Source organism: Mustela nigripes, chromosome 3 (assembly GCF_022355385.1).
Source record: "Mustela nigripes isolate SB6536 chromosome 3, MUSNIG.SB6536, whole genome shotgun sequence".
NCBI classification, from domain to species: Eukaryota; Metazoa; Chordata; class Mammalia; order Carnivora; family Mustelidae; genus Mustela; species Mustela nigripes.
The window spans coordinates 39,001,250-39,018,701 of record NC_081559.1 but is presented as its reverse complement, the minus strand read 5'-3'; the positions used below and the strand labels follow the sequence as shown (position 1 = coordinate 39,018,701).

At 43.5% G+C, this 17,452-nt stretch overlaps 1 protein-coding gene across 1 annotated transcript in view; it reads left to right on the top strand.

Annotated features, from left to right (window-relative positions):
- The window catches only part of PDE6D (phosphodiesterase 6D), a 52,025-nt gene extending 38,676 nt beyond the window's left edge, over window positions 1-13,349 (top strand). Inside the window, exons 2-5 of the mRNA XM_059393717.1 lie at window positions 8,820-8,908; window positions 9,910-10,035; window positions 10,747-10,852; window positions 12,746-13,349. Coding sequence (XP_059249700.1) covers window positions 8,820-8,908; window positions 9,910-10,035; window positions 10,747-10,852; window positions 12,746-12,827 — 403 coding nt within the window. The 3' untranslated portion in view covers window positions 12,828-13,349. The remainder of the gene's footprint in view (window positions 1-8,819; window positions 8,909-9,909; window positions 10,036-10,746; window positions 10,853-12,745) is intronic.
- The last annotated feature ends 4,103 nt before the right edge of the window (window positions 13,350-17,452 follow it).

The window sequence follows — 17,452 nt, the reverse complement described above, 5'->3', positions numbered from 1 at the left end:
TCTCTGTCTGTCAAATAAATAAATAAAATCTTTTAAAAAAAAAAAGCTGGGCGCCTGGGTGGCTCAGTGGGTTAAGCCGCTGCCTTCGGCTCAGGTCATGATCTCGGAGTCCTGGGATCGAGTCCCGCATCGGGCTCTCTGCTCAGCGGAGAGCCTGCTTCCCTCTCTCTCTCTCTGCCTGCCTCTCCATCTACTTGTGATTTCTCTCTGTCAAATAAATAAATAAAATCTTTAAAAAAAAAAATAAAAAATAAAAAATAAAAAATAAATAAAAAAAAAAAGCTTACTTTTCAGAAAGGGCTAGAATAGAAAAACAATTAATAAACCAGTACCCTTCTTGGTAAATTGTTAGGAATTGAAATAATATAGCTCTTCCATCCCTAGATTAGTAATCAGGATCTGAGTTAATATCATTAGAGAATTATCTCAGTATCAGTGAGAATTATCCAGCTTCAGTATGAACTGTTTTGAGGGACATGAATAAATAAGTTATTTGGTTTTATGTAGAGGAAATCCACAGAATCATCAGAATAATGCCCAAATATAAGTTGACCCTGAATATAAGGCAATCTCTTAACATTCCAATGAAAAATATATATATTTTTAAAAAGGGTTTTGGGTGTGGGGCGCCTGGGTGGCTCAGTCGGTTGGGCGTCTGCCTCCGGCTCGGATCATGATGCCAGGGATAGAGCCCTGTATCAGGCTCCCTACTCACCAGGATCCTGTTTCTCCCTCTCCTTCCTGTTCCCCCTGCCTGTACTCACTCTCTCTCTCTCTCTCTCTGTCAAATAAAAATATTTTTTTAAAAAGGCGGGGGACGCCTGGGTGGCTCAGTTGGTTAAGCAGCTGCCTTTGGCTCAGGTCATGATCCCGGCGTCCTGGGATCGAGTCCCGCATCGGGCTCCTTGCTCCGCAGGGAGCCTGCTTCTCCCTCTGACTCTGCCTTCCACTCTGTCTGCATGTGGTCGCTCTCGCTCACTCTCTCTCTGACAAATAAATAAATAAAATCTTTAAAAAAAAATAAAAAATAAAAAATAAAAAAATAAAAAGGCGGGGGGCGCCTGGGTGGCTCAGTGGGTTAAAGCCTCTGCTTTCAGCTCAGGTCATGATCTCAGGGTCCTGGGATGGAGTCCCGCATTGGGCTCTCTGCTCAGCAGGGAGCCTGCTTCCTCCTCTCTCTCTGCCTGCCTCTTTGCCTACTTGTGATCTCTGTCAAATAAATAAATATAAATTAAAAAAAAAAAAAAGGAGAGGGGGTATGGGTGGAATAGACAAATGTATATTTTACCAACATAGTTAAGACCATAAATTTATAAAATAATATAAAATTTAGAAATATCCCTTTCCACTTGTCTGTTACTTTCTATGAAACAATAATATTGCCCAGATTTTTTACATGCTGCTTTGATGTCCATACCTGGCACATAGTAGTTTGTCAATAAGCACTTACTGAATGATAATTTGAGATCAGGTATATGGAGAGATCTGGATCAGTCTGGGAGGACCCTTTGAAGGTCTTTGACCAGGAAAGTAACAGCGAAAGTAAAGTAGTATTTAGCCTCTCCTCAGAGGCGATAGAGATGGCACAAACTTTCTGCTTAGGGGAGGCCAGGACATAGCCGGGGTTGGCATGGGTACACAAAAGGAGCCCAGACTTCGGAGTCAGGCAGATCTGGACTTGGAGATGTGGTCCCAAGAGCCTCCCTGAGGAGGTACCCCTGAAGCCAGGATCTGGGAGTGTGAAGAGTAAGGGCGAGAACACTCAGGCAGCATCACGGGCAGAAGAGACACTAGTGTGCTGAAGAGAGAGACAGGAAGCCATTAAGGGTGGAACATGGTGACTAGGCACCTTGTAAACTATGCAGAGGACTTGAGTTTTGTTTTTAAGTGCAAAGGAAAACGGGGGTTAACATCTAATTCACAGTTTTTATAAAATTACCTTCTTCTGTGAAGAGAATGGGTTGAAAGAGGGAGCAAGAATGGAAGCGAGGAGGGGCACTTGAGGTAGCCCAGTTGGTTAAGGGTCTGACTCTCGATTTCGGCAAGGAAAGCCATCAGGAGCCTAGACAGGAGATGATAATAGATTCGTAACAACACCACTCTGCTTCTAAGATTCTTAACACCTTACATGAGCCAACTCATTTAAGTGTGCTGTCCCGTTAGCACCCTCTTTCATTCTCAAAAGTACTAGTTTGGATGATAAATTACAGGAAACTATGAATCAGCCAATTAACATTTTCAGGGGGACATTCTTCCTACCCATCAGTTTCAAACCATTCTGTGAAAGCCACTAACCATGACAACTCTGTAATATAAGATTCAAGCAGGAAAAACTGGAATCTCATCTCTGAACATCCTGAGCCCCTTCCTTCTTGTTCCCTTCTGTTTGGTCCTGGTTCTCAGTTACATGTGGGCATTTTTATTTGTCTCTTTCTCAGTATCTTTTTTTTTTTCTTTCCTCTTCCCTCTCTTTTCCTTCCCCATTCCTCCTCTCTACTCCAGCTTTTTCCTCTCCCCTAATCTCCTTCTGGTCTCTTCTCAATTGGCTGGTGAGGTCCTGCCATGTACAGTGGATCCGTTCTGTTTAATATATAAAAATGAAGGTATAGTTGTACTCGTGTCAAAATGCTTCTAGATGATTGTCACTAAATATTTTAAATCCTTTTATCCCAGTGCCTGCATTCACATCTTAAGGAAATTTACCTCATATGCCATTCATCTGACTGCTTTTTTTTTTTTCTCCCCAAGCCTTTACTTCCCACTCCATCACCACTCCCTGCTGGCCTTCTCTACCTTAGGTCTGTCCCCAGCCCCCACACTGGACCAAAATCATACCAGGTCACAGCTATTTAAAACATAAGAAGACTTATGTAACCTTCTGTGTGGCGCCAAGTGACTCTCATTCTTCCCTGCGTATCTTAGTTTACTTCCTTTTTTACCTTTCCTAAGGCTTGACATTCTACAGACTATTGATTTTTTTTTTCCTGAACTTATTGTTTCCAGGCTGAAGCTTATTTTTAACATGCTCTTACTTTTACATACAAGAGTGTGCCGCTTTTGTCTGCCTGGTTCCAAATAAGAAGGTACCAAGAACAGCTTTCCCAGCAGAGGTTTCCCATAGTAAAGGAGTTTTCCTTTGTGTTCACCCTGGGTATAAATCACCTGGGAGCTTTTAAATGAGAAAAGACCTGGCTGACCCAGAAGGTGGTATTTATAAATAGTCCTCTAACCTCCCCCACCCCTTTAAAGCTTCTACCTAATCCTCTCCTCTCTCAAGATTGGAAGTGACTTGACCTTTGAGTCTTAAACCTCAGGCTCTTTTTCTCTGAAAAATCTAGTTAACAAAAAGCTGCTAAAACAAAAAAATGTTTCCAACCAGATGATGATGAAGCCATTAAAGTTGCCTTTCCTTTCCAACAGTTTTTTTAATAAGTTTTATTTACTTGACACAGAGAGAGAGAGAGAGCACAGCAGGTGGAGTAGCAGGGAGAGGGAGAGGGAGAAGCAGACTCCCCGCTGAGCAAGGAACCTGATGTGGGTCTCTATTCCAGGACCCTGGGGTCAGGACCTGAGCCGAAGGCAGTTGCTTAACCAACTAAGCCACCCAGGCACCCTCATTTCCAACATTTTTAGTGAAATACACTTCCTCTTTTGAGGACCATCTTTTCTTGTGGTTATTTTAAGATACCTACCTCAGGGGCACCTGAGTGGCTCAGTCGGTTAAGCACCTGCCTTCGCCTCCGGTCATGATCCCAGGGTCCTGCGGTCAAGATGCACATCAGGCCCCTGCTCAAGCGGAAGACTGCTTCTCCCTCTTCTCCTCCCCCTTATGCATGTGCTCGCACTCTTACTCTCTCCATCAAGTAAAAAATAAAACTTAACCAAAAAATACCTACCTCAATAATTTTTATTTCTTTTTGCTATTGAGCTGTCATGGATCTGTATTTTTACGATTTAAAAAGCTGTTCCCAAATGGCAGCATCTTTGCCATGAATTAAGAGTGTTCCTTTTCACCCCTACCTTAGAGAATTTGGAGGGACTCTCAGTAGCCTGCATCCCAACATCATTGGATGGAGCTCAGTGTGTATTTCTCTAATATTGTGGTATTTATTGAGGGTGAAATCTTACAGGTTTTGGTAGGATTATACAATGAAGTCCATGATACAGACTGATAGGTTTCTGGATTAAGGTACATGCAAGAAATGCCTAATAATTGAACTGGCCAAAATGTGTTTTTAAGTATATTTCCAAAAAAACAATAATAAATTTCCTAAAGTGATAATTAAGTCCTTAAACTGGTCATTTATAAAGACAGGAGGCGTTTATGTTAGGAAGATAAGCCATATATCTTTAGCACGTTCTCTCCCTTGCTGTAAAATGGAGGAATCTTCAGTTCACCATCCACTAATCATCAGAGAGCACACTCTCATTTAAGACTTCTTTCTTTCTATCCTCTAATAGATTGATGAGTAAATTCTGGTGCCAGACTTTTCTTTGCTGACCCAGGCCAGCAGCAGTAATGGTTTTTTTTGGAAACTGCTAGCTCTGATCTATCTGTTGCTTTACAAAGGGAGCCCCCTTTCCCAGGCTTTTCTCGCAGTAGTTTTGCTGGAATGCCCCACTTGTATGTGAGCCTGAAATTTTAAGAGTAATTTTAGTTTTGTTAGTTAAGAAAATCTGGTGTCCAGTGTGGCTATATTGGTACCTAAGAGAGTATCCGAAGAGAAAGAATGAAAAGCATGTACGGAGCTGGTTAAATGAGTGCTGTGTCTTCTGAAAACCTTGGGCTTAAATGTCTAAGGCAATTCTGTTAGATCTGAGTTCTGAGTGGACTTGCTGGAGCAGTAGTAGCTACTGTTTCATTTCTCCAGCTGGGGAAGCTTTGTCTTCATATAGGGAGACCCCAGAATAGCTAAGCGTATTTATGGTCATTGGAATTTTAATACGGGATCTGGGGGTGCGTGGCTGGCTCTGTTGGTAGAACATGCAACTCTTGATTTTGAGCTCGTGAGTTCAAGACCCACACTGGGCGTAGAGCTTACTTTAAAACAAACAAAACACACACACACACATTTAAAAAAAGGTGATCTAAGCAAGTGTGTATACTATTGACTTGCTTTTGGATTTAGTTTTTTAAAAAGTAGAATTTCAAAATATGAAGCAGAGAAGAAGAAAACTGCAAAGGTATATAAGAGCAGTAGTATCTGGGGATATAATGAGCATATGAGGAGACTGTTAGGATTACACACAAGGAGAAGAGAGAAGCACAACCAACCCAACTTGAAAGCAGTGGTAGGTTCATAGGGGAGTGGGGTAGGAGTGCAATACACCAGCAGGTTGAGAGCACAAGAAGCCAGGGTAACCCTTGGTTATCTTTTGTGACTTCAGTAACGGCAAAACCTAGAAAGAATGTCTCCAGAGGGTTAACTGTAGCAGTTCATGCATAGTGATGCTGATCAGCCATGTTGCTCTGGGTTCAACACTGCAAGCTACCCAGTCAGAAAGGCTGAGGGCTCCCTGGGGTTTCAGTGGTCACAAAGCAGGGAAGTTTGGGTTAGCACAGCTCCTGCCCCCATCTTGCAGAACTGCTGATTTTTCCTCAACTCCTAGTACCCAGGCTTCTAAGCCTGGGTCATGTGCTTGCCCCCAGCTGTACCAGGCTCTGGAGGGAAGATTTGGATCTTCTAGTTACAGTAATGCCTTGCAGTCGCTGCCTCCCACAGGGGCAACATGGTGCTATTGGGAAGAGGGTTTGGTTGCTAGACAGCAAAAATGGAAAAAAAAAAAAAAAAAAGAAAAAGAAAAAGGAAAAAGAAAAAAAAAAGACCTGTAAACTTTATCAACTGTTTATCTGAAGGTCCATCTCTTTGTGAATATTAGCTATCTTTCTCAGACTTAGCCTCTATGTATGGAAATATGAATGTTTTTAAAATTATTTGTCCATTGTTTAAAAAAACTCAGGACGGTCTTTTTAAATTTAGTGTTCATATTTATCAAAGTTGTGTGTGTACATTGTTCAGAGTTCTAGTTCTACCTGGTTTTGAATGATGAGCGGTGTTCTGTATCCTTTCATTCCTATTTTCTACTCCCTGGAGAAAACCATTTTCAGTTTCTAGCTGATTTATTTACTATTTATCTTCATATTTTGGAGTTGCACACTGTGGCTATGCCTTAATGTCTCTATTTTAGGCATTGTTTATCGACTTCTCACTGTGGAAAATGAGTTTTGTTCTTTCCCAGCACTTTCTGCCTGACCACACATACATGCTCTTCTCCTTCCCCCATCCTCTCAGGATAATGGTATTGGATCCATAGTCTGTGGTTTTATTATTACGACTAGGTTAGCCCTATTTGCAATGATACCATGTAGTATAGTATAACTGATTTTTCTCCTAATACCACCTTTGATTTTTCCCTGATGTTAATTATTATCTTAGTTTCTTATTCATTTACTTAGGCTTTCTGTGCTTCTCACTAATGAGCCCCCAAATACCCCCTAACTGTATAAATCTTTCCCATTTAAACCCATCAGATATTCTATGAATTTCATCTTCTTAAGATCTCTTTCTAAACCTCTGACCTGCTCTTGTCTGGACCTCGGCCTGTCACCCTTTAGTCCTCTAAAGAGGACTTTTTCACCTGTATCTTGTTTTAGTCCCTTGCTCATGGATTCAATATCGTCTTTTTCCTTAGTCTTCCCTATCATTTTGAAATAGCATATTATCGTTAGTTTCTTGAGAAAATAAATCTTTTTTTAGTTTTAGGAGTTTCCCTGAGATTCATAGAGGCACTGCTTCATTTTTTTCTACCCTCCAGAGTCCCTGTTGAAAAGTGTGATTCATTCTGTTTTTTTTTTTTTTTCCCCCATTCTGATTCTGACCTTTATGTGACTTGTTTTTCCTCTGGAAGCTTTGCTTTAACCTTGACGTTTTGCAAGTTCACAATGATGTGACTTGGTCACTTGCTAGATCTTCAGTCTGGGACATTTTCTCGAATTAATTATTGATCACTTCTCTCCATGGTTTTTCGGTTCTGTCTTTCTTGAACTCCTGTTAGATTTTTGGATCTCTTACATTGATACCTGGTTCTTTTATCTTTACTTTCCTGTTTTCTGTCCTTGTCCCTTTTTATTTTTCTTTCTGAAAGAGTTCCTCAGGTTTGTCTTCCAACCCTTATACTGAGTTGTTTGGTTCTGCTATCAAAATGTGTATTTTTCTAGCATTCTTTTTTGTTCTCTGAATGTTCCTTTTTTCATTGCTGTTAGTGATTCATTTATTGTATGATGGACAATACAGAAACTAGAAAATATAACTGCTTAAGTTAGAAGGCATTTTATGATTAAATGAGATTATCAATTGACTAGCCTCAAAATTTGTAAACTTGAGCCAGAGAAGATCACCTAAAATATACAAAATTTAATTGTATATGATTTTTAGTGTATAAGGGTTATATTATCTCTGACTGTTTTGTTTTGTTTGTTTGTTCATAGATTTTATTTATTTATTTGACAGAGAGAGAGATAGCAAGAGAGGGAACACAGCAGGGGAGTGGGAGAGGGAGAAGCAGGCTCCCTGTGGGGCTTAATCCCAGGACCCTGCAATCAGGGCCCAAGCCAAAGACAGATGCTTAATAACCGAGCCACCCAGGTAACCCAGCTTTGTTAGTTCTTAATACTTCTTTTCAAAAGTTTGTATCTTCTGGGATGCCTGGGTGACTCAGTTGATTAAGCATCTACCTCCCACTCAGGTCATGATCTCAGCCTCCTGGGATCAGGCTGCTCCCCCTGCTTGTGCTCTCTCACCTCATTCTCAAATAAATAAACAAAATCTTTAAAAAAATTTTTTCTATCTTCCTCTGTAGTCTCTTTTTCCTCTTAAGTTGCTTTTTTCTCTTTGTTTTGGTTTGTCTTTCATTTCAGTTTCTGGTGATCCTTGGCTAGTTTCTTATATCTAAGAACAGGCAGTTAAATGGGTACTTGAGGGGCACCTGGGTGGCTCAGTGGATTAAAGCCTCTGCCTTCAGCTCAGGTCCTGATCCCAGGGTCCTGGGATCGAGCCCCACATCGGGCTCTCTCTGCTTAGCAGGGAGTCTGCTTCTTCCTCTCTCTCTCTCTGCCTGCCTCTCTGCCTACTTGTGATCTCTGTCTGTCAAATAAATAAAACAAAAACAAAAAAAATTTTTTTTTAAATGGGTACTTGAGATCTGTGGACTTGTGAGCAAAATTTATGGGCTGTGGGGGTGGTCTGCATGAGTCACTTCTTGGGATACCTCTCTTATCTGTTTCTTTAAGTCTTTTATCTTGGCTGGTCTGATTCTGTTGGAAAATTTTTAATTTTGTACTATTCATTTTCTCTCTCCTTGCAGTTTCTAGATGTGTAGTCTTTGGTTCTCATGTTGTACATAAAAATATCTCCACTGTGGGGGGCGCCTAGGTGGCTCAGTCATTAAGCATCTGCCCTCTCTCTGTTCTGATAGATCCCAGCCTGCTGGGATCTGGCCCCACATTGGACTCCCCACCCAGCAGGGGAGCCCTTCTCCTCCCTCTGCCTGCCACTTCCCCTGCTGGTGCTCTCTCTCTGTCAAATAAAGAAATAAAATCTTTTAAAAAAAAATCTCTGTTGGGTCTGTGCTATGATCTTCCTTTAGATGTCCTTTGGACCCTCCTACACCTCCTCATTTGCTTTCATGGCACTTGATAGATAGGCTGACTTGCTAAAAAGTAAACAGGAGTTGGTAGCAAATCTGAGAGCTAGAACACACCTTGAGTGCAAAGTTGGAGTCGCTTTCAGTGCATTGTTTTCCTTAATACATTTGATCAGAAATTGGATGAACCTCCGGGATGCTGAGACAGGGAAGATACTGTGGCAAGGAACAGAAGACCTGTCAGTCCCTGGAGTGGAGCATGAAGGTACTCCCCAGCCCTTTGCCCTGCACAGGGCTCTGATGTTTCAGAAGCAAGGCCTAAGCATCAGGGAGCTAAATTAATGCAGATCCTGATGGGTAAACCGCTGCGGGCACAGCATGTGTTACTGAGATTCTCAGTTCCTTTCCTACCTTTTTTCCCTCTCACTTCCCAAAACTCATTCTGTGCTGAAATTTTAACATTAAAACATGCCTAAAGATATAAACTAAGCTCTCAACTTTTTTTTAAAAGAAAATTTCCAGGGGCGCCTGGGTGGCTCAGTGGATTAAAGTAGCTGCCTTCGGCTCAGGTCACGATCTCAGTGTCCTGGGATCGAGCCCCGCATCGGGCCCTCTGCTCAGCAGGGAGCCTGCTTCCCCCTCTGTCTCTGCCTGCCTCTCTGCCTACTTGTGATCTCTCTCTCTGTCAAATAAAATAAATAAAATCTTATAAAAAAAAAAAAAAAGAAAATTTCCATTTTTATCTCCCTGAAATAAAAGAAAAACTAAGGAGTTAAAACCAACAGAACAGAGTAAAGAAGGGGTCCATTCAGCCCTTTTCCTAATGAAAACAGCTAGGGAAGGCCCTTAGATGCACTATATCTGGTGTTTCTTAAAGATCTTTCAGGGGGATACCTGGGTGGCTCAGTCGGTTAAGCAAATGCCTTCCGCTCGGGTCGTGATCTTGGGGTGGTAGGATCTTGCCCTGCATCCCTGCATTAGGCTCTCTGCTCAACAGAGAATCTGTTTCACCCTCACCCTCTGTGCTCTCTCTCTCTCTTTCTCTCTCTCTCAAATAAATAAATAAAATCTTTTAAAAAAAATAATAAAGATGCACTTGACCAATTGGGGACCTCTGTCTTTAATTGTGTTACCAAGGCTTTTCTCTGAAATTTAACATAGATAATGTGTTCTCTAAATCAGCTCTAAGAAGCTCCCAGAAACTTAAGGAATTATAGTATGTGATTTTCATTGAGAATGGCTTCAATATTTCTTTTTATTTACCAGCCCGTGTTCCCAAGAAAATCCTCAAGTGCAAGGCAGTGTCTCGAGAGTTGAACTTCTCTTCAGCAGAGCAAATGGAAAAATTCCGCCTGGAACAAAAAGTTTACTTCAAAGGGCAATGCCTAGAAGGTATTCTGTGGCCTAGTGCCTGGAAGCCCCACTTAGGATGACAGAGTAAAAAGGCAGGACCCAGTGAACTTAAAACACTGCTTCGGTAACGTTCATTTTGCAGCTCAGTTTGTGATGGGATTCCTATACCTTGCGAGACTGGGGGCCTCAGCAAAAACAAACCTGGCAATGACAAGGGGCTTTGAGCCCAACAAAAGGGTTTCTGACACTAGTGGGCCTGGGTTGGTGCCTGCTTTATCACTGGTGAATTATAATGTGGTCACGAGGAAGCTGCCAACAAGGGCCTGGTACAGAGCTCTCAGTCTCCCACAGATCTGGCCACCAAGGCGACTCTGCACCGAGTTTCCACCATGAACTGTAAGAGTGCATGTCCGTGTCTTACAGCTGGAATTGCAAGTGAAAGGCCTAGTCTGTTCTTCTGTTTATCATATACACATAGCCTATTGCTAAGAAAGCATTGCTTATAATGTATCTGCCCACTAGTCCTCATCCTTTAGGCCCTAGAGCAGAGGGAGTAAGCCTCTGGTGTGGTCGAGGGACAGCCTGAGGGGTTGTCATGCCTCTTTCACATGCCTCTGGCCCCAGAGGTTTCTGATGGCTTCATTTGTGGTTCTTGGGGTAAGAAGAGGCTCACTCTAAGGGGGGGGGGGGGGGGAAGAGCACCGAGACACTCTAGGGTGCCCACTCACCAGCTTTTTGTTCTTCCTTCAGAATGGTTCTTCGAGTTTGGCTTTGTGATCCCAAACTCCACAAACACCTGGCAGTCCCTGATAGAGGCTGCGCCCGAATCCCAGATGATGCCCGCCAGCGTGCTAACGTGAGTGAGCAGACCCCAGGCACTGGGGAGTGGGTTCCAAGCAGGGGGGCTGATGGTGCTGCTCAGCGGGCAGCCCCGGGTGAAAATAAGGGGAGAGAGTATTCAGGGGTATTTGAGTTTACAGGTTACTGACATGGCCATAGGAAAAAGACAGTGTGATCAAATGGAAAAAAATAAAAAAAACTTTAGATTAGACCTTTAGACTAAATTCCTGATTAACCCTGACTTGCCGTGCAATCTTGGACAATGTTTACCTCTCTGGCCTTATTTTTCTCCTCTCTACACATAGAATTAATAATTCTATCTCACAGAGGTGTAGTGAGGATGAAAGAAGATGATATGGGAGGAAACTGGCCTGTACTCTATATTAAATCTAGGCTAATTTGCTCACTTTCCTGACAACCAAACTTCTGATACTCTGTACTTTTCTTGAATGGCCTTTAATGGAATCTGGCAAAGTTCTAAGTTTGTTATAGAGGATAATGTTTGGTTATGGTTTTTCAGAGACTAGCTTACCATTTTCATAGTTATGCTTCCTGCTCAAAGAATAATTTGTTTGTCCTTTATCCAAAAACACTGTCAGTAAGGGCCCAGCTTACATTTTCTCTTCGGAAAAGGTATTAGACTTTCAGAGGTCTTAATAATAGTGTCTAGTAATGAGTTATTCCCACAGATTTTTGTGTAATATTGGATTGTCCCCTTAAACAGATCCTTGGTGAAAGCCACACTGAATGTAAATAGAGGTTGTTTGCTTTATAAGATTTTGCTTTATAAAATGTTTGCTGTAATAGATTTTTAATTACAATGGTAGGTATTTTTATATTCTAATAGCCAATTAAATCTTGAGTTTCTTATGTACCTATTTTATAATTAATTGCCAACAAAAATGTATCTGCTGGCTATTAATTACCTGGGAAAGTACAGGGTAGTATATAGAAGGGCATTTTTTGTATTTTATTAACCTTCATTGACTCCTTCTTGGCCAGGTCCAATAAGTCTGTGATGACTTATTTAGGTTCTTTAACTCACATTTTACTTTCTGGAACCCCAAAACAGTACCTCTATTGTCCTTAACTTGGTTCGAGAGTGGTTTGGTTTGGAAACTCTAAGATACCCACCAAGAAAAATGAAATTCTCCCCTGTACAATACAGGTGTGTCATTTGGGGTTCTTTGGCTGCAAGCCATAGAAATGACTCCAGCTGATAGGACAGACCTGAAGGGGGGTAGGGGTGACGGGTGGCGGGTGGCACTGAGACCTGGGCAGCTTCAAAGATGCAGGTGGCAGGAATCCATCGATGATCTCCTTCAGGAGCAGCCATAGGAAGGATCCTGCTCCAACGGGGAGCAGGGGAAGAGTCTGATTAGCCCATATTATGTCCTGTGCCCAGCCCTCTGCCAGGTGAAGGAGAGGCTACTGGACTGACCCATGGACTGGAGATGTGGTGGGTCCCCAGAAGAAGAGCAGAGTGCTGTTACCCAAAGTGATGGAAATAGATGCAGGAAAGACCAACCCATAACTGCCTACCAGAGACCTGCAGGTTTCCATGTATATCAAAAAGTCACTCATATTTAAAAAAAAAAAAAAAAAAAAGGTCTTATGTATAAGCACCCCTGTTTGCAGAGCACTCTGCTAAGGGGTTTACACATATCAAGGATTAAAACATGCTCTTTCTTCTTGTTTTCTGAACTTGAGGAGAAAAAAATCCAATCACAAAGTTAAATGTCACATTAGACTTCTAACCCCATTTGGACGTAGATTTAAGTGTCCCCAAGCGAAAATTCTAGGTAGGTGCGTGTCCCCAGGCCAAGCAGACCCAAACTGAAGCCACTTTGTGGAAATGAAATCTGTTGCCTAACACACTCACTCTTTTGCCCTCTCTTCTTACTTATAGTGGGAATGTTATCATAGAGACAAAGTTTTTTGACGACGATCTTCTTGTAAGCACATCCAGAGTGAGACTTTTCTACGTTTGAAAGAAGAATGTGTGTGCATTTCAAGAATTTGGGTTTTGGGGGGGAAAGGAGGAAACTGTTGACTTTTTTCCTCCACGCATTTGATTTTTGACATTTCCACCCCTAATTCCCTGTACGGCAACCCACCTGTGGCCACCAGGGGACCAGTTCTGTGTAGGTAACCAGATGGCTCTTTCCTCCCAAGCCGCCATCTTCCACTGACCAGACTCAACTCCCAACCCCAGACGAGGGCAGAGGGTGAGCCTTGACTCCTTCCCAGGGTGACACAGGGACAGATGCTTACCACAAGAGCCAATGCTGTTCCCACCCCCTCTGCTTCCTCCTTGGGCCCTACAGGCAAAACATCTTCCTTTGGCCCCTGGTTTTGGAAAAATTCATATTCCTGACCTATGTTTAGTTTTTTTCCTACCATTTCTATTTCATACATTCTCATACATTTAACTTGTAAAATAGACTGTGATATTATTATTACGTAATGAATTAAAACATATGAATTAAAATATTCCTACAGTCTTTAGCATGGCACTGCTTTCATCTCTGCTTTTTCTGGAACATGAACCCAGCCCCATGATGTGAAGAAAGACATTTATCAGACCATAGGACCACAACTGTATTTTACTCCAGAAATCAGCTAATAGATTTTGCATTCCCGATGCTTCAGTTGCTGCTTTCCAAGAATGTACAACGTATCCAAACAAGACCCATAACCTTAACATTTGTCTTTGAGACATGATATGCAGTGGTTCTTTTCCACAACATGGATGTCCCCTTTGTCTGGTGTTGCTTTTAACTTTTCTCAGACCTTTATGATGTACCTTTACTCAAGAGGTTTCAGGAAAGGGTAGAAGTCCAAGCTGACAGAGTAGAAACCCTTCTGTTCTTATGTGAGAGGACAGAAGTTCCAGAATGGAGAAAAGATCTCCCTGAAGTCATGTGGAGAATGGTGGGAACACATCTGGAATGGGGTGGGGTGCTGGGAGGCCTTAAAACCCAGGCAGAGGAAGCCAGCGTGGGAGAGAGTGATGGTAGCTGGGTGCCTGCAAGTCTGATGTGACAGAGAAGGGTTCTTTTATAGAAGCTTACCTCTGAGCTACCAGCAGCCTTCACTGTTCTTGATACAATATCAGCAATTAAAGGGTTTCCAGTTCGCACAGTAGTAATAAGGCTGAGACCAGAGGGAAGGAGAATATAGCCAGAGATGGGCCCTCTGGCGTAGCCCCTGCTCACGTATTCCTGCTCTTTTTCTTACCAAAGGATCTGTTTGCCTCTGTGGGTGGGGAGGAGAAGGACATTTTTAGTGGACTGTCACCATCTTTCAGTGATAATTCCATTCCTCGCATGAGGGCTCTTGTCTTCAAAAGCTAATTTTTAAATACCAAGATTGGATGAGAAAGCAAAGTTAAAATGAATCCAGATTTCCTTTTGCTTTCTGGAAATGCCATATCTTCCCTCAGAGTGAGCTCATCTCCTTTCCTGAACTACGTCTGCTCCCCAGAATTCCAGCGAGGAAGGCGCTTAGGGAACTGGACACCTCCCAGTGGAGAAAAGTCATCCCAGGGAAGCTTCCCCCCCTTGCTCAGAGCCTCCTTCACTGCCCCTTTCCACTCCCTCACCCAGCCAGAACTATCAGGGACACACTTCTTTGTCAGCTGCTCTGAGAAAAAAAAAGAACTATAGCCTAGTCATTCTTAGACATTCACCATCCCTCCAGGCAACAGTGTGTGTGTTCAGGCAGCGCTGATCATTTTATTATGAAACAAGGCCCAAAAGTGTGCTCCGGGGACAGTGCGATTGACAGGTTCTGAGCTGTGCAGGAGAGACTGGGGCTGGCCGGGAGGATGGCTGCAGCTATGAGAGGAGGAAGAGGGAAGGGGTGCGGGCAGGGGTGAGCACAAGCGAAAGGAGAGGACACAAGAGCTGTGGAGACTCGGGCCCTTGTAGGTCAGGGTCAGCTCCAGTAGGATAGGTGCAGGTCTAAGTGCTTGCAGAGCTGGGGGTTTTGCGGATACAAAGGCCACAGAATGTTACAAAGGAGAGGCATGCAGCCCAGGCCCGGAACATGTACGGGTACCTGCCCCACACTCCAGAGATTGGGGTTCAGTAGGTGCAGGGCCCAGAAATCTACCTGCTGCAGCAGCCCAGGTGATTCTGACACAAGCGGTCTGTGGACCAGACCTTGAGAAATGCTGGTAGAGGCAGTAAGTGTCAGAGACAGATAGATGTACACGGGCGGCTGTAAAGTAAGCTAAAGTCGCATGCGGACTTCTGTGATGGGGGTATGGTGAAGCAACGAGTCTGGCCTCAGTTGGGCAGGAAGGGGTTGGAGGAAGTCCAGTCCACCGAAGGCCACACTCGCACTCTTCCCATATGCATACGTGGGAGGCACAGGCCTGGCTTTCAGGGATTTGTCTCTAGTAGAGGGAGGTGACAGGTGATGGTAATGCCTGCAATAAGGGAAGTGCAAGGTGAATGAAAGGAAGAAGAGATTTTTTAAAAAGTGAAAATGAAATAAATGAGAAGAGATTACACATACTTCAGCAAAGTCCAGAAAGCCCTCTCTTCTCTGAATCCTAAAACTCTTAGCTTACAAAACATGTTCAGGTGACCCTAAAAATATAAATTTAAGAAAACTAAGACTTGTGGGGTGCCTGTGTGGACCAGCTGGTTAAGCGTTAGACTTCAGCTCAGGTCATGATCTCAGGGTCCCAGGATGGAGGCCCGGTGTTGAGCTCTGCACTCAGTAGGGAATCTGCTTCTCTCCCTCTCTCTGCCCACTCTGCCCCTCCCCTGACTCATACTTATTCTCTCTCACTCTCAAGTAACTTTAAAACATTTTTTTAAATAAGGCTTTCCTGGGGCACCTGGGTGGCTCAGTGGGTTAAAGCCTCTGCCTTCAGCTCAGGTCATATCCCAGGGTCCTGGGATCGAGCCCCGCATCAAGCTCTCTGCACGGCAGGGAGCCTGCTTCCTCCTCTCTCTCTCTCTCTGCCTATCTTTCTGCCTACTTGTGATCTCTGCCTGCCAAATGAATAAATTTTTTAAAGTCTTTAAAAAAAATAATAATAAGGCTTTCCTTCAGTCCTGCGATGCCTACAGCTCCTGCTCCATCCTCTTTCTCTGCAGATCAAAATTCCTTGGGATTGTCTCCACTCACTCTTTCCACCTCCCCACCTCTCATTTACTCCTCAACAACCGCTGGCTGGCTGGCCCTCACTGGGGGCCTCCTTTCCACCAGTATGTCTGTGAACTCCACTGACCCACTGCCCCCTGCTGGTCCTTCCTGCTTTGTCTGCTGCATTGGATCTTCTAACACCTCCTGGAAATTCTTGTGGATTCTGGGAGCCCCTTTCCTGGGAGTTCTGCTCCTTGCAGGCTGTTCATTTGCTTCCAACCACCTTGTCCCTAAAATCTTTGTTAGTGGATTTCTGGATTTTTTTCTGTTTTCTTTCTTTCTTTTCCTAGCTGTTGTATATCGAGAACATTCTATGTGCAACGTCTTTAAGCATTATGCATTCAGTCCACACATTTACTGAGCACTGTTTATGTACCAGACGCTATATTAAATGATGGACATACTTGTTCAACCAGTGAAGTCCCTACCATCCCATTCCAATGAGAGGAGACAGGAAGCGAATAATTTTAGGTAGCAATCAATGCTCGAATTAAACAGGACTGTCCAGTGCCAGCATCAGTCTGATGTGAGAAGCAATGGAAAGAAGTCAGCGTTCAGCTTTTGACTACCAACCCAGGAGGGACAAGCAAACCAAGAGCCATGGAAAGCCGGGCTTTCTCAAAAAGATTTTTAAGGGCGCCTGGGTGGCTCAGTGGGTTAAGCCGCTGCCTTCGGCTCAGGTCATGATCTCAGGGTCCTGGGATCGAGTCCCACATCGGGCTCTCTGCTCAGCAGGGGCCTGCTTCCCTCTCTCTCTCTCTGCCTGCCTCTCCATCTACTTGTGATTTCTCTCTGTCAAATAAATAAATAAAATCTTTAAAAAAAAAAAAAAAAAGATTTTTAAGTCCCTTAAACTATCAACAAAGCAAGAACTGGGTGGTGGAAGGGAGGGGGCACACAGGATTGTCTCATTTACCACAAAGAGCTCCTTCTTGTGGGAAGAGTGAACCTGCCACTTCCTGCCCTGGTATAGGATGGAGAGGAGGAATGAGGAAGAAGAAGGCCACAGAGGTCAGCAGCAGATGTCTCTGCTTTCCTTCCCCGCCCCCTCCCTCCCAGGCTGGGGTGGAACTGGCAGATAAAAACCGGGTTCAGGGGAAGGAAGAGAATTTCAGGGTTGATAACTGCTTCCTGGAGGTTAGCAGGGCTGCCCCACAATCCAGACCAAGGCCGGTTGACTAGCCTTACAAACATCTTCACCCCAACTGCTCCTGCCTCAGTTCCTAGAACTACCTGGGGCCTGTCAGGCCAAAGGCATCTTCTTCCCTTCTGATTTATCCTCCAGGTCTCGGCCAAAAAGAGCGCCGAAATGTGCGCCAGGTCACCAGTCCCTCTGTATTGAACAGTTTATTTTCAGAACTTGCTGCTAGTGACCTGGTAATTGTTTTACGGCTCTCAAAATATTGTTAAAATAGTCCTCAAAGTGAAGACTAAACCTGGCTTAGCAGTTTTT